Source organism: Salmo salar, chromosome 02 (assembly GCF_965601325.2).
Source record: "Salmo salar chromosome 02, fSalSal1, whole genome shotgun sequence".
NCBI classification, from domain to species: Eukaryota; Metazoa; Chordata; class Actinopteri; order Salmoniformes; family Salmonidae; genus Salmo; species Salmo salar.
Window position 1 is genome coordinate 84,604,657 of NC_138292.1, and position 27,582 is coordinate 84,632,238.

The 27,582-nt window shown below is 44.2% G+C and overlaps 1 protein-coding gene across 1 annotated transcript; it reads left to right on the plus strand.

Moving 5' to 3' along the window:
- Positions 1 to 2,253: 2,253 nt before the first annotated feature.
- On the plus strand, positions 2,254 to 26,873 carry LOC106595264 (uncharacterized). The gene is made up of 2 exons (XM_045711045.2): positions 2,254 to 2,863; positions 25,528 to 26,873. The coding sequence occupies exons 1-2, from the start codon at positions 2,521 to 2,523 to the stop codon at positions 26,430 to 26,432; spliced, it is 1,248 nt and encodes a 415-aa protein (XP_045567001.2). The 5' UTR covers positions 2,254 to 2,520; the 3' UTR covers positions 26,433 to 26,873.
- Positions 26,874 to 27,582: the final 709 nt, after the last annotated feature.

Genomic DNA, 27,582 nt, shown 5'->3' on the forward strand with positions numbered 1-27,582 from the left:
AACAACTGCGCAGCCACATGTGGACCCAGCACACAGAGGCCATTCTGGCTACAATTGGTGACAGTCCACTAATCGTATCTGGAGACGCACGGTGTGATTCGCCAGGCCATTGTGCCTCTTTTGGCTCTTACACCATCCTGGACTCTGCTCCCCACCTGATCCTCCTCCAGGAGACTGTTCTTCCTTTGGCTCTTACACCATCCTGGACTCTGCTCCCCACCTGATCCTCCTCCAGGAGACTGTTCTTCCTTTGGCTCTTACACCATCCTGGACTCTGCTCCCCACCTGATCCTCCCCCAGGAGACTGTTCTTCCTTTGGCTCTTACACCATCCTGGACTCTGCTTCCCACCTGATCCTCCCCCAGGAGACTGTTCATGTGACTGAAGTGAAGAACAGCTAGTGTTTCCATTGCCCTTTAATCAGGATTTAAATGTTGTTTTTGCTAAACTCATTTTGCAAAAAGATAGGGATTAGGATAGTTTTAATGCTGAAAATCAGGATTATCTTGATCCCACTGCAAGGTTGGATTTAGAAAGGTGTTAGAAAGGTGAAATGTACTACAACCATTTATATGTAACTAAGGTGAGGAGGTTTAGAAAACATTCTTACATCTGAAAACCAAAGGTTCATTGTGTTAAATTGACTCCAGTAAAGGTATTTGGTCAGTTGGTATATTGAGAAGTGATAGGTTCTATTATGTTTCATCAAGGTATCTTTATTCATGTAGTTTACAAGTGGCGGTAGGTAGTTTAGTGGTTAGAGCGTTGGGCCAGTAACCGAAAGGTTGCTAGATCGAATCCCTGGGTAAAAGTCTGTTGTTCTGCCCCTGAACAAGGCAGTTAACCCACTGTTCCTAGGCTGTCATTGTAAAGAAGAATTTGTTCTTAACTGACTTGCCTAGTTAAATAAAAAATAAAATAATCTGTGTAGAAGTAGTACCACAATTTGTCCAGTAGATGGTGAAGTGGCCAAAACTCTGAAAACACAGATTATTTGATATTGTGGTGTCAGTTTATTTTCTGAAAAAAATTGTTACAAAATACAGAATCTGGATCATTCTGATTCAGATTAAACGTTTCTTTAAAAAAAATAAACTGGCCCCTGGATTCAGGGCCTGGGAGACCATGAGGGAAGATGTCACCACGAGGAGGCCTTCTCATTACCACCCCTACCGTACCATGTGTTTGTTATAAATAGCCATTATACAACGTGGTCCAGCGATTCCTTTCATTGATACGGCCCAGGCAGCAGCCTGCCTGTGACAGGAATATGGTCACATCTAGATGTTAAAAATAACTTTTAAAAAACAATGAGCTATTATTCTAAGAGTATTTATTAATTGTGGAGGGAATTTAGACGCAGTTTCCGCACATATTCTGACGTTGAACTGAAGTAGAAGGAAACGCATGTGCCAGACGGATATTTGTTTGGAGTGGAGATCGCAGAAATGGAGGCGTGGCAGGGGTGTGTCTACAGATAAGTGTATTCTGACCGTCTTCATTCCCTCATAATTCCACCACCTTTACGTGTGAGCAAACCATGAATAAAGTTGAGCAACCAGTAGGTTCCAAGTGGAAAAACATCTACTTTCTTTTTTTCCGATAGAAATAACACAATTCTCCATGCACTGCAATTTACAAATTGCGTGAGATAATGAGCAGCATTACTTCCGGTGATTTGGACAATTCACGACGTTGCAGGCGTTAGCTTCTTTCACATTTCGGAAGGGGATGGGACATCTGGCCTGTGACTTGCACAAAGAGAGGTAAATTCCACACTTTGTTTCGTGTGTGTGTACGCGCGCGTCCATATCTATGTGTCATTTATATAATCGTGCTATTTGGATCAATTAGATAGCCAGCTAACTTCAATAAAGAATTCAAGATATCTGTTGATTTTCTGGCTCATTGGGAAACTTAGATATAGTTTTTTGCCATATCTACAGTAAAATATTATTAGTTACAGCCACATAAATATATATATAGACGTGAGAAGGAATGTTGTTTTTTACTTAAAAAAAAAAACAGAACATTGTACAAATGGCAGCAACATGCTGAACAGTACAACTAGCATTTGGGTATTACAATTGGCAAAATAAAATAAACAACAGATTTTGAAATTACTTGTTATGATATTGCTTGCCATGATATTGCTTGCCAGAACAAACACAACATAGTGAATATTTTCATAAACTGCGTTACCCACTCCAGTCCGCAGATGGCGATATGCGTCTTTCAGGTGGCGCTTCTTGCGTGACGTATAAACTAGTGGACGGAACAGGACGCTTCTTCAACAACAAACGGCTGATTCAACCACCTCGGTAGCTTGCTTGCTAACATAAAACCGAAACATTGAAGCTCATTGGGTTTGTATTAACATCAGTGTTTTAAACATACTGTCTGCGTCTTTACTAGTTACTCAATTTAATGTGTACGTTGTTAGTCAGCTAGCTGACTGGTTAAATTAGCCTAGCACTAGGCTAGTCGCTAATGCTAACTAGCTAGTTAACATCCCGGACCATGAGTTCACTAAGCTACTCCCCTCCTGCTAAAGAAGAGGAGGTCTGCTGGACGGAGAAAGAAGTTGCAGTGAAAGAGGAGAAGGAAGAGGAGGCTGTCACAGTAAAACAAGAAGTAGAGGGTGAGGCGGTTACAGTGAAAGAAGAAGAAGAAGCTTTCGGAGTGAAAGAAGAGGAAGATAAACAAGAGAATGTCGTTTTTGTTGAGGAGGAGGAGAATATGACTGTATTAGTAAAAGAAATGGAACAAGTTTTTGGAGTGAAGGAGGAGGGGGAGATTACTGTCACATTGGAAGAGGAGGAGGAGGAAGAAGAAGAGAATAATGGAGATCTGAATAACACCAGTGAGTACTGTCTTAAATTGGGGCACAAACTATGTAGTTGTTGAATCCATGTCTCTGAATCTCTTTCTGTTGAACTGATGTGATTTTTAAAGGGTCATTCTATTGAAGTTATGGGTGAATCCAGCTCTATGGACATTACATTTGCACGCAAAATCACGACTTAAAAAATAATTATCATTTCACCTATTTTACTAACCCTATTTCACCTTTTTTTCACCTTTATTAACCAGGTAGGCTTCATTAATGTCTCACAGAATATGCAGACAAAATATAAATTAAACAATTGGTGTGTTTGTCTGTAGTACACCTTGGGCAGAGTGTATATCCAGGAAATCTGAATTCTAAATATTGGCATGTTGGAGAAATGAAACAAATAGAAGCTTTAGAGGTTACATGAAATGGACAGACTTTTTGGGGAGACTGAACATATTAGCTGTGGTTGATTCTGTGGAAAGCTCAACCTGAGCAATGCAGAAATAAAGTTAGTCATTTCCAAATGAAACAATGTTCATAATTATCCTTAAGGACTATATTTTGGAGTTAAGGCTTAATTTGAAACGTTTATGTAGGAAATTGCATTAATTTGGACTATTACATAGTAGGAGGCCAAGTCTATAAAAAGGCGTTCTCAGTCAATCATATTTCATGGCTTTTAGAAAGGGCTCATTGAGCTTGTTTTTTCCCAATCACAGCTTTCCTCAGTATTAGTTAAGAAAATGTTAATGAAGCAATACAGGCCAGATTGAAGTGTCTTGAGTTTAGTTTGTTCTAGAGTCTTGTAAAGATAGAGGGGGTTGACTGGGACAGGCAATGTAACATCCATAAAGTTTTTAGGAACAGTTTTCCCAAGTGGTGCAGCGTTCTAAGGCACTGCATCTCAGTGCTAAAGGCGTCACCACAGACACCCCGGTTCGATTCCAGGCTGTATCACAACCGGCCGTGATTGGGAGTCCCATAGGGCTGCGCACAATTGGCCCACCATCGTCCGGGTTTGGCCGGGGTAGGCGGTCATTGTAAATAAGAATTTGTTCTTAACTGACTTGCCTAGTTAAATAAATGTAAAAATGTAGAGCACCTTTGGCAGCGATTTTATAGCTGTGAGTCTTTCTGGGTGAGTCTCTCTAAGAGCTTTCTACACCTGGATTGTACAACATTCTTTTCAAAATTCTTCAAGCTCTGTCAAATTCGTTGTTGATCATTGCTAGACAACCATTTTCAGGTCTTGCCATAGATTTTCAAGTAGATTTAAATCCAAAACTTTAACTCGGCCACTCGGGAGCATTCACTGTCTTCTTGGTAAGCAACTCAAGTGTAGATTTGTCTTGTGTTTTAGGTTATTGTCCTGCTATTAGGCCATTGTCAGGCTACTTGTAATTTGGGCTGGGTGATATATCAAATGAGTTCAATTAATTTGAATGTATGTTTTAGCACAATTTTCCAAATGCCAGTATCGCAAGACTCGATTATTATACTTTTTTTTTAATGATTGTTTCTCTTTTTGGTCTCATCTTATTCGCTTCTTCTGTGCTGTGTTCACTGTGCACCTTCCCACCATACAGCCACCAAGCCCCTCCTCGTGTCGCCAAGCCCCTCCCCCTGTCACTAACAACAACAAAGACTAAAGATCACTACTTCCTCTGACGACAAGCCGTTTCAACTCGCTAATTGTGGTTTGGTCCAATAGAAACGGTCATTTGGACACTGAAACACATTGAGACATTTTACCTTAATAGAGGAGAACTTTATGCTCTCTCACGATACCATTTTTATGTGTCAACTCCTCAAATTGCGCGATGAGCAGACCCTAGTAACACCCACCCTACTAGTAACACCCACCCTACTAGTAACACCCACCCTACTAGTAACACCCACCCTACTAGTAACACCCACCCTACTAGTAACACCCTAGTAACACCCACCCTACTAGTAACACCCACCCTACTAGTAACACCCACCCTACTAGTAACACCCACCCTACTAGTAACACCCACCCTACTAGTAACACCCTAGTAACACCCACCCTACTAGTAACACCCACCCTACTAGTAACACCCACCCTACTAGTAACACCCTAGTAACACCCACCCTACTAGTAACACCCACCCTACTAGTAACACCCACCCTACTAGTAACACCCACCCTACTAGTAACACCCACCCTACTAGTAACACCCTACTAGTAACACCCACCCTACTAGTAACACCCACCCTACTAGTAACACCCACCCTACTAGTAACACCCACCCTACTAGTAACACCCACCCTACTAGTAACACCCACCCTACTAGTAACACCCACCCTACTAGTAACACCCACCCTACTAGTAACACCCACCCTACTAGTAACACCCTAGTAACACCCACCCTACTAGTAACACCCACCCTACTAGTAACACCCACCCTACTAGTAACACCCACCCTACTAGTAACACCCACCCTACTAGTAACACCCACCCTACTAGTAACACCCTAGTAACACCCACCCTAATAGTAACACCCACCCTACTAGTAACACCCTAGTAACACCCACCCTACTAGTAACACCCTAGTAACACCCACCCTACTAGTAACACCCACCCTACTAGTAACACCCTAGTAACACCCACCCTAATAGTAACACCCACCCTACTAGTAACACCCTAGTAACACCCACCCTACTAGTAACACCCACCCTACTAGTAACACCCACCCTACTAGTAACACCCACCCTACTAGTAACACCCACCCTACTAGTAACACCCACCCTAGTAGTAACACCCACCCTACTAGTAACACCCACCCTACTAGTAACACCTACCCTACTAGTAACACCCTAGTTAAACCCACCCCACTAGTAAAACCCACCCTACTAGTAACACCCACCGTACTAGTAACACCCACCGTACTAGTAACACCCTAGTAACACCCACCCTACTAGTAACACCCACCCTACTAGTAACACCCTAGTAACACCCACCCTACTAGTAACACCCACCCTACTAGTAACACCCTAGTAACACCCACCCTACTAGTAACACCCACCCTACTAGTAACACGCACCCTACTAGTAACACGCACCCTACTAGTAACACGCACCCTACTAGTAACACGCCACCCTACTAGTAACACCCACCCTACTAGTAACACCCTAGTAACACCCACCCTACTAGTAACACCCACCCTACTAGTAACACCCACCCTACTAGTAACACCCACCCTACTAGTAACACCCTAGTAACACCCACCCTACTAGTAACACCCACCCTACTAGTAACACCCTAGTAACACCCACCCTACTAGTAACACCCACCCGACTAGTAAAATCCTAGTAACACCCACCTTACTAGTAACACCCACCCTACTAGTATACCTACCCTACTAGTTTTACCTACCCTATTAGTAACACCCTAGTAAAACCTACCCTACTAGTAACACCCACCCTACTAGTAACACCCACCCTACTAGTAACACCCACCCTACTAGTAACACCCTAGTAACATCCACCCTACTAGTAACATCCACCCTACTAGTAACACCCACCCTACTAGTAAAACCTACCCGACTAGTAAAATCCTAGTAACACCCACCCTACTAGTAACACCTACCCTACTAGTAATACCTACCCTACTAGTAACACCTACCCTACTAGTAAAACCCTAGTAACACCTACCCTACTAGTAAAACCTACCCTACTAGTAAAACCTACCCTACTAGTAAAACCTACCCTACTAGTAACACCTACCCTACTAGTAACACCTACCCTACTAGTAATACCTACCCTACTAGTAACCCTACCCTACTAGTAAAACTCTAGTAACACCTACCCTACTAGTAACACCCTAGTAAAATCTACCCTACTAGTAACATCTACCCTACTAGTAACACCTACCCTACTAGTAAAACCCTAGTAACACCTACCCTACTAGTAACACCTTAGTAAAACCTACCCTACTAGTAACACCCACCCTACTAGTAACACCCTAGTAAAACCCACCCTACTAGTAAAACCCACCCTACTAGTAACACCCACCCTACTAGTAACACCCACCCTACTAGTAACACCCACCCTACTAGTAACACCCACCCTACTAGTAACACCCACCGTACTAGTAACACCCACCGTACTAGTAACACCCACCGTACTAGTAACACCCACCGTACTAGTAACACCCACCCTACTAGTAACACCCACCCTACTAGTAACACCCACCCTACTAGTAACACCTACCCTACTAGTAACACCCTAGTAAAATCTACCCTACTAGTAACATCTACCCTACTAGTAACACCTACCCTACTAGTAAAACCCTAGTAACACCTACCCTACTAGTAACACCTTAGTAAAACCTACCCTACTAGTAACACCCACCCTACTAGTAACACCCTAGTTAAACCCACCCTACTAGTAACACCCACCCTACTAGTAACACCCACCCTACTAGTAACACCCACCCTACTAGTAACACCCACCCTACTAGTAACACCCACCGTACTAGTAACACCCACCGTACTAGTAACACCCACCCTACTAGTAACACCCACCCTACTAGTAACACCCACCGTACTAGTAACACCCACCCTACTAGTAACACCCACCCTACTAGTAACACCCACCCTACTAGTAACACCTACCCTACTAGTAACACCCTAGTAAAATCTACCCTACTAGTAACATCTACCCTACTAGTAACACCTACCCTACTAGTAAAACCCTAGTAACACCTACCCTACTAGTAACACCTTAGTAAAACCTACCCTACTAGTAACACCCACCCTACTAGTAACACCCTAGTAACACCCACCCTACTAGTAACACCCACCCTACTAGTAACACCCACCCTACTAGTAACACCCACCCTACTAGTAACACCCACCCTACTAGTAACACCCTAGTAACACCCACCCTACTAGTAACACCCACCCTACTAGTAAAACCTACCCGACTAGTAAAATCCTAGTAACACCCACCCTACTAGTAACACCCACCCTACTAGTAACACCCACCCTACTAGTAACACCCTAGTAACACCTACCCTACTAGTAACACCCACCCTACTAGTAACACCCACCCTACTAGTAACACCCTAGTAAAACCCACCCTACTAGTAACACCCACCCTACTAGTAACACCCACCCTACTAGTAACACCAACCCTACTAGTAACACCCACCCTACTAGTAACACCCTAGTAACACCCACCCTACTAGTAACACCCACCCTACTAGTACACCCACCCTAGTAACACCCACCCTACTAGTAACACCCACCCTACTAGTAACACCACCCTAGTAGACACCTACCCTACTAGTAAAACCTACCCTACTAGTAACATCTACCCTACTAGTAACACCTACCCTACTAGTAAAACCCTAGTAACACCTACCCTACTAGTAACACCTTAGTTAAACCTACCCTACTAGTAACACCCACCCTACTAGTAACACCCTAGTAAAACCCACCCTACTAGTAACACCCACCCTACTAGTAACACCCACCCTACTAGTAACACCCACCCTACTAGTAACACCCATCCGACTAGTAAAACCCACCCTACTAGTAAAACCCACCCTACTAGTAACACCCACCCTACTAGTAACACCCACCCTACTAGTAACACCCTAGTAACACCTACCCTACTAGTAACACCCACCCTACTAGTAACTCCCTAGCAACACCCACCCTACTAGTAACACCCACCCTACTAGTACAACCTACCCGACTATTTTCACCTACCCTACTAGTAACACCCTAGTAACACCCACCCTACTAGTAACACCTACCCTACTAGTAACATCCACCCTACTAGTAACACCCTAGTAACACCCACCCTACTAGTAACACCCACCCTACTAGTAACACCCACCCTACTAGTAACACCCACCCTACTAGTAAAACCTACCCGACTAGTAAAATCCTAGTAACACCCACCCTACTAGTAACACCCACCGTACTAGTAACACCCACCCTACTAGTAACACCTACCCTACTAGTAATACCTACCCTACTAGTAAAACCCTAGTATACCTACCCTACTAGTAAAACCCTAGTAAAACCTACCCTACTAGTAACACCTACTCTACTCGTTAAACCTACCCTACTAGTTTCACCTACCCTACTAGTAAAACCCTAGTAACACCCACCCTACTAGTAACACCCACCCTACTAGTAACACCCACCCTACTAGTAACACCCACCCTACTAGTAACACCCTAGTAACACCCACCCTACTAGTAACACCCACCCTACTAGTAACACCCACCCTACTAGTAAAACCTACCCGACTAGTAAAATCCTAGTAACACCCACCCTACTAGTAACACCCACCGTACTAGTAACACCCACCCTACTAGTAACACCTACCCTACTAGTAATACCTACCCTACTAGTAAAACCCTAGTAAAACCTACCCTACTAGTAACACCTACTCTACTCGTTAAACCTACCCTACTAGTTTCACCTACCCTACTAGTAAAACCCTAGTAACACCCACCCTACTAGTAACACCCACCCTACTAGTAACACCCACCCTACTAGTAACACCCACCCTACTAGTAACACCCTAGTAACACCCACCCTACTAGTAACACCCTAGTAACACCCACCCCACTAGTAACACCCTAGTAACACCCACCCTACTAGTAACACCCTAGTAACACCCACCCGACTAGTAACACCCACCGTACTAGTAAAACCCTGGTAACACCCACCCTACTAGTAACACCCACCCTACTAGTAACACCCACCCTACTAGTAACACCCACCCTACTAGTAACACCCACCCTACTAGTAACACCCACCCTACTAGTAACACCCACCCTACTAGTAACACCCTAGTAACACCCACCCTACTAGTAACACCCACCCTACTAGTAACACCTACCCTACTAGTAATACCTACCCTACTAGTAATACCTACCCTACTAGTAACACCTACCCTACTAGTAAAACCCTAGTAACACCTACCCTACTAGTAAAACCCTAGTAAATCCGACCCTACTAGTAACACCTACTCTACTCGTTAAACCTACCCTACTAGTTTCACCTACCCTACTAGTAAAACCCTAGTAACACCTACCCTACTAGTAACACCCTAGTAAAACCTACCCTACTAGTAACAACTACCCTACTAGTAACACCTACCCTACTAGTAAAACCCTAGTAACACCTACCCTACTAGTAAAACCCTAGTAAAACCTACCCTACTAGTAACACCTACCCTACTCGTTAAACCTACCCTACTATTTTCAGCTACCCTACTAGTAAAACCCTAGTAACACCCACCCTACTAGTAACACCTATCCTACTAGTAATACCTACCCTACTAGTAACACCCTAGTAACACCCACCCTACTAGTAACACCCACCCTACTAGTAACACCCACCCTACTAGTAACACCCACCCTACTAGTAACACCCTAGTAACACCCACCCTACTAGTAACACCCACCCTACTAGTAACACCCACCCTACTAGTAACACCTACCCTACTAGTAATACCTACCCTACTAGTAAAACCCTAGTATACCTACCCTACTAGTAAAACCCTAGTAAAACCTACCCTACTAGTAACACCTACTCTACTCGTTAAACCTACCCTACTAGTTTCACCTACCCTACTAGTAAAACCCTAGTAACACCCACCCTACTAGTAACACCCACCCTACTAGTAACACACTAGTAACACCCACCCTACTAGTAACACCCTAGTAACACCCACCCCACTAGTAACACCCTAGTAACACCCACCCTACTAGTAACACCCTAGTAACACCCACCCGACTAGTAACACCCACCGTACTAGTAAAACCCTGGTAACACCCACCCTACTAGTAACACCCACCCTACTAGTAACACCCACCCTACTAGTAACACCCACCCTACTAGTAACACCCACCCTACTAGTAACACCCTAGTAACACCCACCCTACTAGTAACACCCTAGTAACACCCACCCTACTAGTAAAACCTACCCTACTAGTAACACCTACCCTACTAGTAATACCTACCCTACTAGTAATACCTACCCTACTAGTAACACCTACCCTACTAGTAAAACCCTAGTAACACCTACCCTACTAGTAAAACCCTAGTAAAACCTACCCTACTAGTAACACCTACTCTACTCGTTAAACCTACCCTACTAGTTTCACCTACCCTACTAGTAAAACCCTAGTAACACCCACCCTACTAGTAACACCCACCCTACTAGTAACACCCACCCTACTAGTAACACCCACCCTACTAGTAACACCCTAGTAACACCCACCCTACTAGTAACACCCTAGTAACACCCACCCTACTAGTAACATCCACCCTACTAGTAACACCCACCCTACTAGTAAAACCTACCCGACTAGTAAAATCCTAGTAACACCCACCCTACTAGTAACACCTACCCTACTAGTAATACCTACCCTACTAGTAACACCTACCCTACTAGTAAAACCCTAGTAAAACCCACCCTACTAGTAACACCCTAGTAACACCCACCCTAATAGTAACACCCACCCTACTAGTAACACCCTAGTAACACCCACCCTACTAGTAACACCCACCCTACTAGTAACACCCACCCTACTAGTAACACCCACCCTACTAGTAACACACTAGTAACACCCACCCTACTAGTAACATCCACCCTACTAGTAACACCCACCCTACTAGTAAAACCTACCCGACTAGTAAAATCCTAGTAACACCCACCCTACTAGTAACACCTACCCTACTAGTAATACCTACCCTACTAGTAACACCTACCCTACTAGTAAAACCCTAGTAAAACCCACCCTACTAGTAACACCCTAGTAACACCCACCCTAATAGTAACACCCACCCTACTAGTAACACCCTAGTAACACCCACCCTACTAGTAACACCCACCCTACTAGTAACACCCACCCTACTAGTAACACCCACCCTACTAGTAACACCCACCCTACTAGTAACACCCACCCTACTAGTAACACCCACCCTAGTAGTAACACGCACCCTACTAGTAACACGCACCCTACTAGTAACACCCACCCTACTAGTAACACCCTAGTAACACCCACCCTACTAGTAACACCCACCCTACTAGTAACACCCTAGTAACACCCACCCTACTAGTAACACCCACCCTACTAGTAACACCCACCCTACTAGTAACACCTACCCTACTAGTAACACCCTAGTTAAACCCACCCCACTAGTAAAATCCACCCTACTAGTAACACCCACCGTACTAGTAACACCCACCGTACTAGTAACACCCTAGTAACACCCACCCTACTAGTAACACCCACCCTACTAGTAACACCCTAGTAACACCCACCCTACTAGTAACACCCACCCTACTAGTAACACCCTAGTAACACCCACCCTACTAGTAACACGCACCCTACTAGTAACACGCACCCTACTAGTAACACGCACCCTACTAGTAACACGCACCCTACTAGTAACACCCACCCTACTAGTAACACCCTAGTAACACCCACCCTACTAGTAACACCCACCCTACTAGTAACACCCACCCTACTAGTAACACCCTAGTAACACCCACCCTACTAGTAACACCCACCCTACTAGTAACACCCTAGTAACACCCACCCTACTAGTAACACCCACCCGACTAGTAAAATCCTAGTAACACCCACCTTACTAGTAACACCCACCCTACTAGTAACACCTACCCTACTAGTTTTACCTACCCTATTAGTAACACCCTAGTAAAACCTACCCTACTAGTAACACCCACCCTACTAGTAACACCCACCCTACTAGTAACACCCACCCTACTAGTAACACCCACCCTACTAGTAACACCCTAGTAACACCCACCCTACTAGTAACACCTACCCTACTAGTAATACCTACCCTACTAGTAACACCTACCCTACTAGTAAAACCCTAGTAACACCTACCCTACTAGTAAAACCCTAGTAACACCTACCCTACTAGTAAAACCTACCCTACTAGTAAAACTCTAGTAACACCTACCCTACTAGTAACACCCTAGTAAAATCTACCCTACTAGTAACATCTACCCTACTAGTAACACCTACCCTACTAGTAAAACCCTAGTAACACCTACCCTACTAGTAACACCTTAGTAAAACCTACCCTACGAGTAACACCCACCCTACTAGTAACACCCACCCTACTAGTAACACCCACCCTACTAGTAACACCCACCCTACTAGTAACACCCACCCTACTAGTAACACCCACCCTACTAGTAACACCCACCCTACTAGTAACACCCACCCTACTAGTAACACCTACCCTACTAGTAACACCTACCCTACTAGTAACACCTACCCTACTAGTAAAACTCTAGTAACACCTACCCTACTAGTAACACCCTAGTAAAATCTACCCTACTAGTATCATCTACCCTACTAGTAACACCTACCCTACTAGTAAAACCCTAGTAACACCTACCCTACTAGTAACACCTTAGTAAAACCTACCCTACTAGTAACACCCACCCTACTAGTAACACCCACCCTACTAGTAACACCCACCCTACTAGTAACACCCACCCTACTAGTAACACCCACCCTACTAGTAACACCCACCGTACTAGTAACACCCACCCTACTAGTAACACCCACCCTACTAGTAACACCACCCTACTAGTAACACCCACCCTACTAGTAACACCTACCCTACTAGTAACACCCTAGTAAAATCTACCCTACTAGTAACATCTACCCTACTAGTAACACCCGTCCCCACCCTACTAGTAAAACCCTAGTAACACCTACCCTACTAGTAACACCTTAGTAACACCCACCCTACTCGTCACCCTAGTAACACCCACCCTACTAGTAACACCCTAGTAACACCCACCCTACTAGTAAACCCACCCTACTAGTAACACCCACCCTACTAGTAACACCCACCCTACTAGTAACACCCACCCTACTAGTAACACCCACCCTACTAGTAACACCCACCCTACTAGTAACACCCACCCTACTAGTAACACCCACCCTACTAGTAACACCCACCCTACTAGTAACACCCACCCTACTAGTAACACCCACCCTACTAGTAACACCTACCCTACTAGTAACACGCTACCCTACTAGTAACACCCACCCTACTAGTAACACCCACCCTACTAGTAACACCCTAGTAACACCCACCCTACTAGTAACACCCACCCTACTAGTAACACCCACCCTACTAGTAAAACCCTAGTAACACCTACCCTACTAGTACACCCACCCTCTAGTAAAACCTACCCTACTAGTAACACCCACCCTACTAGTAACACCCACCCTACTAGTAACACCCACCCTACTAGTAACACCCACCCTACTAGTAACACCCACCCTACTAGTAACACCCACCCTACTAGTAACACCCACCCTACTAGTAACACCCACCCTACTAGTAACACCCACCCTACTAGTAACACCACCCTACTAGTAACACCCACCCTACTAGTAACACCTACCCTACTAGTAACACCCTAGTAAAATCTACCCTACTAGTAACATCTACCCTACTAGTAACACCCTAGTAACACCCACCCTACTAGTAACACCCTAGTAACACCCACCCTACTAGTAACACCCTAGTAACACCCACCCTACTAGTAACACCCAAGTAACACCTACCCTACTAGTAAAACCTACCCTACTAGTAACATCTACCCTACTAGTAACACCTACCCTACTAGTAAAACCCTAGTAACACCTACCCTACTAGTAACACCTTAGTTAAACCTACCCTACTAGTAACACCCACCCTACTAGTAACACCCTAGTAACACCCACCCTACTAGTAACACCCACCCTACTAGTAACACCCACCCTACTAGTAACACCCACCCTACTAGTAACACCCACCCTACTAGTAACACCCATCCGACTAGTAAAATCCTAGTAACACCCACCCTACTAGTAACACCTACCCTACTAGTAACACCTACCCTACTAGTAATACCTACCCTACTAGTAACACCCACCCTACTAGTAACACCCTAGTAACACCTACCCTACTAGTAACACCCACCCTACTAGTAACACCCTAGTAACACCCACCCTACTAGTAACACCCACCCTACTAGTAAAACCTACCCGACTAGTAAAGTCCTAGTAACACCCACCCTACTAGTAATACCTACCCTACTAGTAACACCTACCCTACTAGTAAAACCCTAGTAATACCTACCCTACTAGTAAAACCCTAGTAAAACCTACCCTACTAGTAACACCTACCCTACTAGTAATACCTACCCTACTAGTAACACCTACCCTACTAGTAAAACTCTAGTAACACCTACCCTACTAGTAACACCCTAGTAAAACCTACCCTACTAGTAACAACTACCCTACTAGTAACACCTACCCTACTAGTAAAACCCTAGTAACACCTACCCTACTAGTAAAACCCTAGTAACACCCACCCTACTAGTAACACCTACCCTACTAGTAATACCTACCCCTACTAGTAACACCCTAGTAACACCCACCGTACTAGTAACACCCACCCTACTAGTAACACCCACCCTACTAGTAACACCCACCCTACTAGTAACACCCTAGTAACACCCACCCTACTAGTAACACCCACCCTACTAGTAACACCCACCCTACTAGTAAAACCTACCCGACTAGTAAAATCCTAGTAACACCCACCCTACTAGTAACACCCACCCTACTAGTAACACCCACCCTACTAGTAACACCTACCCTACTAGTAAAACCCTAGTATACCTACCCTACTAGTAAAACCTACCCTACTAGTAACACCTACTCTACTCGTTAAACCTACCCTACTAGTTTCACCTACCCTACTAGTAAAACCCTAGTAACACCCACCCTACCAGTAACACCCACCCTACTAGTAACACCCACCCTACTAGTAACACCCACCCTACTAGTAACACCCTAGTAACACCCACCCTACTAGTAACACCCTAGTAACACCCACCCCACTAGTAACACCCTAGTAACACCCACCCTACTAGTAACACCCTAGTAACACCCACCCGACTAGTAACACCCACCGTACTAGTAAAACCCTGGTAACACCCACCCTACTAGTAACACCCACCCTACTAGTAACACCCACCCTACTAGTAACACCCACCCTACTAGTAACACCCACCCTACTAGTAACACCCTAGTAACACCCACCCTACTAGTAACACCCTAGTAACACCCACCCTACTAGTAAAACCTACCCTACTAGTAAAACCTACCCTACTAGTAAAACCTACCCTACTAGTAATACCTACCCTACTAGTAACACCTACCCTACTAGTAAAACCCTAGTAAAACCTACCCTACTAGTAAAACCCTAGTAAAACCTACCCTACTAGTAACACCTACTCTACTCGTTAAACCTACCCTACTAGTTTCACCTACCCTACTAGTAAAACCCTAGTAACACCTACCCTACTAGTAACACCCTAGTAAAACCTACCCTACTAGTAACAACTACCCTACTAGTAACACCTACCCTACTAGTAAAACCCTAGTAACACCTACCCTACTAGTAAAACCCTAGTAAAACCTACCCTACTAGTAACACCTACCCTACTCGTTAAACCTACCCTACTATTTTCACCTGCCCTACTAGTAAAACCCTAGTAACACCCACCCTACTAGTAACACCTACCCTACTAGTAATACCTACCCTACTAGTAACACCCTAGTAACACCCACCCTACTAGTAACACCCACCCTACTAGTAACACCCTAGTAACACCCACCCTACTAGTAACACCCACCCTACTAGTAACACCCACCCTACTAGTAAAACCTACCCGACTAGTAAAATCCTAGTAACACCCACCCTACTAGTAACACCCACCCTACTAGTAACACCCACCCTACTAGTAACACCTACCCTACTAGTAAAACCCTAGTATACCTACCCTACTAGTAAAACCCTAGTAAAACCTACCCTACTAGTAACACCTACTCTACTCGTTAAACCTACCCTACTAGTTTCACCTACCCTACTAGTAAAACCCTAGTAACACCCACCCTACTAGTAACACCCACCCTACTAGTAACACCCACCCTACTAGTAACACACTAGTAACACCCACCCTACTAGTAACACCCTAGTAACACCCACCCCACTAGTAACACCCTAGTAACACCCACCCTACTAGTAACACCCACCCTACTAGTAACACCCACCCTACTAGTAACACCCACCCTACTAGTAACACCCTAGTAACACCCACCCTACTAGTAACACCCTAGTAACACCCACCCTACTAGTAAAACCTACCCTACTAGTAACACCTACCCTACTAGTAATACCTACCCTACTAGTAATACCTACCCTACTAGTAACACCTACCCTACTAGTAAAACCCTAGTAACACCTACCCTACTAGTAAAACCCTAGTAAAACCTACCCTACTAGTAACACCTACTCTACTCGTTAAACCTACCCTACTAGTTTCACCTACCCTACTAGTAAAACCCTAGTAACACCCACCCTACTAGTAACACCCACCCTACTAGTAACACCCACCCTACTAGTAACACCCTAGTAACACCCACCCTACTAGTAACACCCACCCTACTAGTAACACCCACCCTACTAGTAACACCCACGCTACTAGTAACACCCTAGTAACACCCACGCTACTAGTAACACCCTAGTAACACCCACGCTACTAGTAACACCCTAGTAACACCCACGCTACTAGTAACACCCTAGCAACACCCACCCGACTAGTAACACCCACCCGACTAGTAACACCCACCGTACTAGTAAAACCCTGGTAACACCCACCCTACTAGTAACACCCACCCTACTAGTAACACCCACCCTACTAGTAACACCCACCCTACTAGTAACACCCACCCTACTAGTAACACCCTAGTAACACCCACGCTACTAGTAACACCCTAGTAACACCCACCCGACTAGTAACACCCACCCGACTAGTAACACCCACCCGACTAGTAACACCCACCCGACTAGTACCACCCACCCTACTAGTAAAACCCTAGTTAAACCTACCCTACTAGTAACACCCACCCTACTAGTAACACCTACCCTACTAGTAATACCTACCCTACTAGTAACACCCTAGTAAAACCTACCCTACTAGTAACACCTACCCTACTAGTAATACCTACCCTACTAGTAAAACCCTAGTAACACCTACCCTACTAGTAAAACCCTAGTAACACCTACCCTACTCGTTAAACCTACCCTACTAGTAACACCTACCCTACTAGTAAAACCCTAGTAACACCCACCCTACTAGTAACACCCACCCTACTAGTAACACCTACACTACTAGTAAAACCTACCCTACTAGTAACACCCACCCTACTAGTAACACCCACCCTACTAGTAACACCTACTCTACTAGTAAAACCCTAGTAACACCTACCCTACTAGTAACACCCGCCCTACTAGTAACACCCACCCTACTAGTAAAACCTACTCTACTAGTAAAACCCTAGTAACACCCACCCTACTAGTAACACCTACCCTACTAGTAAAACCTACCCTACTAGTAAAACCCTAGTAACACCTACCCTACTAGTAACACCTACTCTACTCGTTAAACCTACCCTACTAGTTTCACCTACCCTACTAGTAAAACCCTAGTAACACCCACCCTACTAGTAACACCCACCCTACTAGTAACACCCACCCTACTAGTAATACCTACCCTACTAGTAACACCCTAGTAAAACCTACCCTACTAGTAACACCTACCCTACTAGTAATACCTACCCTACTAGTAAAACCCTAGTAACACCTACCCTACTAGTAAAACCCTAGTAACACCTACCCTACTCGTTAAACCTACCCTACTAGTAACACCTACCCTACTAGTAAAACCCTAGTAACACCCACCCTACTAGTAACACCCACCCTACTAGTAACACCCACGCTACTAGTAACACCCTAGTAACACCCACGCTACTAGTAACACCCTAGTAACACCCACGCTACTAGTAACACCCTAGTAACACCCACCCGACTAGTGACTAGTAACACCCACCGTACTAGTAAAACCCTGGTAACACCCACCCTACTAGTAACACCCACCCTACTAGTAACACCCACCCTACTAGTAACACCCACCCTACTAGTAAAACCTACCCTACTAGTAAAACCTTAGTAACACCTACCCTACTAGTAACACCTACTCTACTCGTTAAACCTACCCTACTAGTTCCACCTACCCTACTAGTAAAACCCTAGTAACACCCACCCTACTAGTAACACCCACCCTACTAGTAACACCCTAGTAACACCCACCCTACTAGTAACACCCACCCTACTAGTAACACCCACCCTACTAGTAACACCCACCCTACTAGTAACACCCACGCTACTAGTAACACCCTAGTAACACCCACGCTACTAGTAACACCCTAGTAACACCCACCCGACTAGTAACACCCACCCGACTAGTAACACCCACCCGACTAGTAACACCCACCCTACTAGTACCACCCACCCTACTAGTAAAACCCTAGTTAAACCTACCTTACTAGTAAAACCCACCCTACTAGTAAAACCCTAGGAAAACCTACCCTACTAGTAAAACACTAGTAACACCCACCCTACTAGTAACACCTACCCTACTAGTAATACCTACCCTACTAGTAACACCCTAGTAAAACCTACCCTACTAGTAACACCTACCCTACTAGTAATACCTACCCTACTAGTAAAACCCTAGTAACACCTACCCTACTAGTAAAACCCTAGTAATACCTACCCTACTCGTTAAACCTACCCTACTAGTAATACCTACCCTACTAGTAAAACCCTAGTAACACCCACCCTACTAGTAACACCCTAGTAAAACCCACCCTACTTGTAAAACCTACCCGACTAGTAAAATCCTAGTAACACCCACCCTACTAGTAACACCCTAGTAACACCCACCCTACTAGTAACACCCACCCTACTAGTAACACCTACACTACTAGTAACACCAGCCTCTCCAACTCAATGCTGCAAGGTAAACGCAGCGTTTCCATTGGAAATGAATGTGCTTCTGGTGTACCAAACAGCAATGACTCAGTAGGTGTGACTGAGGCGTACTGCACAATTTCTGTCACGCTGCATTGCGGTACCACATACCGCTAGCAGCGTTTTAGCCACAGACTGTTATACTAGCTGTCTAGTCTGTGTTTTTATAAATGAGCATAAACAACTTTTTATATAAGGAATTGTCAACTCGTTCTCATTGTGAGAGAAAAGGTGGGCTACATGAGTTCAACGTCTGAACAAAGCATGTAACATCCATAATGTTTGATTTTCCTCTCTGCGGTAAGATTGGAAATTACAATCTTTAAAAAAATTATATTTTTCGTGTTTGGCAGCCAACCCTTTCCTTCCAAATGGCTATTCATGTTATAACTAACACTGAGGGACAGCTGTGAGTGGAGAAACAAGCTCTGTGAGATATTTCAAAAAGCCATGAAATATGATTGACTGAAAAGCCTTTTTTAAGACTTGGCCTCCTCCTCTGTAATGGACAAAATTCATGCAATTTCCTACTTGAACTTTTCAAATAAAGCCTGAACTCCAGCATATAAGGGTCATTTCGCAGACACAGCCTAATCCTTGGCTAAATTGCACTTTTAAACGCGGCTAACTCATTGTATTTCTCAGACATGGTTTAAAAATAGTCTCTGACTTGCCCCTAGTCTAGATTTTAAAAGTCTGAATTCCAGAAGGACGATTAGAGTTCATCTAGGTGAAGGTTTAAATTAAACCTGGCCAGAGGCGGGGCTTAACTTCAGATGAATGGATGTTGGCCCCCCAGGTTGACCTTGTCATTGGAGGAAAATGGTCCCCCAGGTTGACCTTGTCATTGGAGGAAAATGGTCCCCCAGGTTGACCTTGTCATTGGAGGAAAATGGTCCCTCAGGTTGACCTTGTCATTGGAGGAAAATGGTCCCCCAGGTTGACCTTGTCATTGGAGGAAAATGGTCCCCCAGGTTGACCTTGTCATTGGAGGAAAATGGTCCCCCAGGTTGACCTTGGCATTCGCGGAAAATGGATTACCTGAACTATTACAATGATGATCACAGAGCAGCACCAAGACCAGACAGAAGGCCGGTTATAGACCGCAACAACCCACTGAATGATTTTGATGAAATCAATTTCCATGATCGTTTCCATATGCAGCTGATTTTTATTTGTTTACTTGAGCCAAGGCTTTCATCTGACTTTTCATCTGACGTTTGAAACGCTATTAGCGCGCACCCGCTAACTAGCTAGCCATTTCACATGGGTTACACCAGCCTAATCTCGGGGGTTGATAGGCTTGAAGTAATAAACAGCGCAATGCTTGAAGAATTGCGAAGAGCTGCTGACAAAATGCACGAAGGTGCTGTTTGAATGAATGCTTACGAGCCTGCTGCTGCCTACCATCGCTCAGTCAGACTGCTCTATCAAATATCAAATCATAGACTTAGTTATAATATAATAACACACAGAAATACGAGCTTTTGGTCATTAATATGGTCGAATCCGGAAACTATCATTTCGAAAACGAACAACTGACACTAACCAAAGAGTTTATCAAATTGAACAACTCCAGTTTAATTTACGTTTTGTGGATAACTTATTTGTATTGCTCTTAAATCTTTTTAATGAATTTTAATCTTATTAACACTTTGTTCTAGCTAGCTATTTGTGTAGGTAGCTATCAAGTAAACACAATCAAGTAAGCTATTCCGTATTTTATCTAACGGTGGCATCCCTAAGTCTAAATATTCCTGTTACATTGCACAATGAGCCAGGTGGCCCAAACTGCTGTATATACCCTGACTGCTTGCACGGAACGCAAGAGGTGACACAAATTCATGTTAACAGGCAATATTAACTAAATATGCAGGTTTAAAAATATATACTTGTGTATTGATTTTAAAGAAAGGCATTGATGTTTATGGTTAGGTACATTGGTGCAACGACAGTGCTTTTTTTTCGCAAATGCGCTTGTAAAATCATCACCCGTTTTGTCGAAGTAGGCTATGATTCGATAAGAAATTAACAGGCACCGCATCGATTATATGCAACGCAGGACACGTTAGATGAAGTAGTAATATCATCAACCATGTGAAGTTAACTAGTGATTATGTTAAGATAAGTTTAATGCTAGCTAGCAACTTACCTTGGCTTCTTGCTGCCCTCGCGTAACAGGTAGTCAGCCTGCCATGCAGGCTCCTCGTGGAGTGCAATGTAAGGCAGGTGGTTAGAGCATTGGACTAGTAACCGAAAGGTTGCAAAAACTAATCCCCGAATCCCCCCTGAACAAGGCAGTTAATCCCCGTTCCTAGGCCGTCATTGAAAATAAGAATGTGTTCTTAATCTGACTTGCCTAGTTAAATAAAGGTGTTTAAAAAAAAATATATATATATATATATATATATATATATTAAAAAAATGTATCGGCAAATCGTTGGCCCAACAATCCGATTGCCGATTTGTTATGAAAACTTGAAATCAACCCTAATTAATCGGCCATTCCGATAAATCGGTCGACCTCTAGTACGCAGGGACCAACTTCTTGTTCACCTCCTTATCGTCATGCAATAGGACCTGAGCAACAACGGTACAACCAAGCTCATATCCGCACCAAAGGTGTAGTGGTGCACGTTTGGCATATAGAAGAGTAATTTCCGGTGTCTCAGAAAAACATTGCACGCTCAACCAAAAAGATGCTGCATTTTCATAATTGCAACAGCAGTGCTTCACAATGACCTCAAACAACATGGCTTCCCAATGCTTCACAATGACCTCAAACAACATGGCTTCCCAATGCTTCACAATGACCTCAAGCAACATGGCTTCACAATGACCTCAAACAACATGGCTGCCCAATATCGGAACATTGGTACTGCAGCTGCTTCATGTTCCTCTCCTCCTCCTTCATAGCCAACTCAACATGAAGAAGCAGCAGGAGTACCAATGTTCATGATCCTCTCCTCCTTCATAGCCAACTCAACATGAAGAACATTGGTACTGCAGCTGCTTCATGTTCCTCTCCTCCTCCTTCATAGCCAACTCAACATGAAGAACATTACTACTGCAGCTGCTTCATGTTTCTGTCCTCCTCCATAGACTCAACATGAGGGATTCACATCTTATTTTAAATACATTAGCTTGTGCTCATGAAATTCCATGGCTCAGTATCTCATGCAACGCTCAGCCTCTTTGTCTTTGACCTCCGACCCGGGTTAGTGACACAATCTTCCCTCCTGTCTGCTGCAGATGTAGAGGGCTGACTTTCATCCTGTTAAGACAAGTCTCCTCCAAGTCTTAACCTCCTAGGGTGATCATCTGCCTCTAGAAAGACATTTCTGCATTAGAGAACATTATTTCTTCAAGAGTTGAGTTCACTACATATTTTTTTATTATGGGAGTGCAAAAGATGACTGACAACATTTAGATGTTCCCTGCAGTCCAGGGATGGCACATGTTGAATGAAAGTGTCCTACCAAATGAGAATTGGAACAGTCCCCCCATCTGAACTGTCCTAATGGTCATGATTGGGGTTATCGTCCAGGGTTTGCTGGCTATCAATGATCCCGGGTCAACAAGTCCCCCAGCCAGTGGCGTGTATTCATGGATGCCAAGGAAAGCCAGGATTCCCCCCCCAAAGAATTACCAACAAAAAAACAAATTACACAATTTATTTAGTAAGTAAAGCAGCTTTGAAATCTAGCAACACTGCACCAACTAACTTCCTGTCATCCATACTCTTTAACCAATCATTTGTCACCAACAAAACGTAACAATGGATCAAATGTATCCTATTATAGTAGACTTTTCAGACTTTTCTAGACCTGACTTGGTTTCCAGCTGTTGCACAGCTTGACTTTGTCATAGTGATTAACTTGACCTCAGGTTGAGGGATCTGATTTGTATTAAACCCCTTAAACAGGAAGACAGTTTTATCATGTGGAGGTTTCATTCAAGGTCGTATTCATTAGTGAAAAACGTAGCAAAATGTTTTGCATCGGAAAACAAAAACAAGCGTTTCTTATTGGACAAGTTTCGCTCGTTGTCCCTCCCCATTTCCCGCCTGTTTTCATTCGTTTCTTGTGAATAAGATATCAATCTCTGTTACATGAAATATACTGCTCAAAAAAATAAAGGGAACACTTCAACAACACATCCTAGATCTGAATGAAATAAATAATCTTATTAAATACTTTTTTCTTTACATAGTTGAATGTGCTGACAACAAAATCACACAAATAATCAATGGAAATCGAATTTATCAACCCATGGAGGTCTGGATTTGGAGTCACACTCAAAATTAAAGTGGAAAACCACACTACAGGCTGATCCAACTTTGATGTAATGTCCTTAAAACAAGTCAAAATGAGGCTCAGTAGTGTGTGTGTGGCCTCCACGTGCCTGTATGACCTCCCTACAACCCCTGGGCATGCTCCTGATGAGGTGGCGGATGGTCTCCTGAGGGATCTCCTAGACCTGAACACCCGCCAACTCCTGGACAGTCTGTGGTGCAACGTGGCATTGGTGGATGGAGCGAGACATGATGTCCCAGATGTGCTCAATTGGATTCAGGTCTGGGGAACGGGCGGGCCAGTCCATAGCATCAATGCCTTCCTCTTGCAGGAACTGCTGACACACTCCAGCCACATGAGATCTAGCATGGTCTTGCATTAGGAGGAACCCAGGGCCAACCGCACCAGCATATGGTCTCACAAGGGGTCTGAGGATCTCATCTCGGTACCTAATGGCAGTCAGGCTACCTCTGGCGAGCACATGGAGGGCTGTGCGGCCTCCCAAAGAAATGCCACCCCACCCCACACCATGACTGACCCACCGCCAAACCGGTCATGCTGGAGGATGTTGCAGGCTGCAGAACGTTCTCCACGGCGTCTCCAGACTCTGTCACGTCTGTCACGTGCTCAGTGTGAACCTGCTTTCATCTGTGAAGAGCACAGGGCGCCAGTGGCGAATTTGCCAATCTTGATGTTCTCTGGCAAATGCCAAATGTCCTGCACGGGGTTGGGCTGTAAGCACAACCCCCACCTGTGGACGTCGGGCCCTCATACCACCCTCATGGAGTCTGTTTCTGACCGTTTGAGCAGACACATGCACATTTGTGGCCTTCTGGAGGTCATTTTGCAGGGCTCTGGCAGTGCTTCTCCTGCTCCTCCTTGCACAAAGGCGGAGGTAGCGGTCCTGCTGCTGGGTTGTTGCCCTCCTACGGCCTCCTCCACGTCTCCTGATGTACTGGCCTGTCTCCTGGTAGCGCCTCCATGCTCTGGACACTACGCTGACAGACACAGCAAACCTTCTTGCCACAGCTCGCATTGATGTGCCATCCTGGATGAGCTGCACTACCTGAGCCACTTGTGTGGGTTGTAGACTCTGTCTCATGCTACCACTAGAGTGAAAGCACCGCCAGCATTCAAAATTGACCAAAACATCAGCCAGGAAGCATAGGAACTGAGAAGTGGTCTGTGGTCCCCACCTGCAGAACCACTCCTTTATTGGGGGTGTCTTGCTAATTGCCTATAATTTCCACCTGTTGTCTATTCCATTTGCACAACAGCATGTGAAATGTATTGTCAATCAGTGTTGCTTCCTAAGTGGACAGTTTGATTTCACAGAAGTGTGATTGACTTGGAGTTACATTGTGTTGTTTAAGTGTTCCCATTTATTTTTTTGAGCAGTGTACTTTGTTTGTCTTTGGCAGGAGAGAGTCCAGAATCAGAGGAACCAGAGCCAGAGACGTCCAAATCAGCAAGACGACACCACTGCTCCCAGTGTGAAAAGAGTTTTACCAAGTTAGGGAGCTTGAAAATACACAATAGAATACACACAGGAGAGAAGCCCTACCAATGCTCCCAGTGTGGAAAGCAGTTTACCCAGTTAGGGACCCTAAAATTACATAATAGAATACACACAGGAGAGAAGCCTTACCAATGCTCCCAGTGTGGAAAGAGGTGTTCACAGTTAAGTTCCCTGAAATCACATGAGAGAATACACACAGGAGATAAGCCTCACAAATGCTCTCAATGTGGCAATACATTTAAGCGGTTAAGTAACCTGAAAGATCATGAAAGGGTACACACTGGGAAAAAGCCTTACCACTGTTTCCATTGTGAAGAGAGTTTTAGCTGGTCAAGGCAACTGAAAGCGCATGAGAGAACACACACTGGAGAGAAGCCTTATCACCACTGCTCCCAGTGTGGAAAGAGTTTTACCCAGTTATGGAACCTGAAGGCACATGAGAGAATGCACACAGGAGATAAGCCTCACAAATGTGCTCAATGTGGAAAAACCTTTAACCGGTTATATAACCTGAAAGTACATAAGAGAATACACACAGGGGAAAAGCCGTATCACTGCTCCCACTGTGGTAAGAGTTTTATCCTATCACGGGCCCTGACAAAGCATAAGAGGACGCACACGGGAGAAAAGCCTTACCATTGCTCCCAGTGTGGAAAGAATTTCACTGACTCAAGTAACTGGAAAAAACATGAGCTAACACACTCTGTAAAGAAGCGTTTCCAGTGTTCTCATTGTGAAAGGAGTTTTAAGAAGTTAGGGAAGCTGAAGCAGCATGAGAGAATACACACTAGGGAGAAGCCTTTTTGAACTGCTCCCACTGTGGAATGACATGTACCTGGTTAAGGCAAATTAAATTACATGAAAGAAGCCACACCGGCGAGAAACCTTACCAATGCTTCCAGTGTGGAACGATATTTACCCAGTTAGGGAAAGACCATGAGGTAAAACACACAGGGGAGATTTCTTACCATTGCTCCAAGTGTGAAGAGAGATATTTCACATAAACTTACAATTTATGAGTTGACACACAGTGCTCCCACATTTGTAAAAATTTTGACTGAAAGTTGGTGCTTAGTGGTTTTGTTTATGCCCTTATTGCCATATGCAATCCGATTGGAGAAAGTCTACTCAGAAATCAATTTTTGGGGCTTTTTTTTAATCCCAAGACATGAATTGAATATGGAGTATGTCTGTTTTTATGTAGATTCAGTGTACAAACTGTGATTAAATAGTTTTTTTTTTACTCTGTCTCTCTGTGTGTGTGTCCGTTAATCAAGTGCTACAGTATTTGCTTGTGATGTATATGCTTTATTATTTGCATGTGGAAATGTGTCTTTAAAACCCCATGCTGTCTTTTAAATGTATTTTTAAATTGTCACTTTGTTTAATAAATCACTGTGTGTTTACTTTTATATATAACTCAAATGTATTTTTAATAATACATTTTTCTGAGAGAGACAAAGAAATTTGTTCCCTCTTCTCTGTTTCTGGTTAAGGTCTTGTAGGGACAGCTCAGGGCTTCGTTCCCTCTTCTGTCGCTCTTCTCTGTTTCCAGATCAGGTTTGGGGTTGGACAAGGGACCTTGACTAAATTAAAACAAACTTTATTTGGTTTAAAAGATGTAAAGAAGACAATAAAGATGGGGTTGGATTGAGGGATACAGGATATGAACCTGGTTTAGTGGTAGTGTTGGGAACAGGATATGAACCTGGTTTAGTGGTAGGGTTGGGAACAGGATATGAACCTGGTTTAGGGGTAGGATTGGATACAGGATATGAACCTGGTTTAGGGGTAGGGTTGGATACAGGACATGAACCTGGTTTAGGGGTAGGATTGGTTACAGGATATGAACCTGGTTTAGTGGTAGGGTTGGATATGGATTTGAACCTGGTTTAGGGGTAGGGTTGGTTACAGGATATGAACCTGGTTTAGTGGTAGGGTTGGTTACAGGATATGA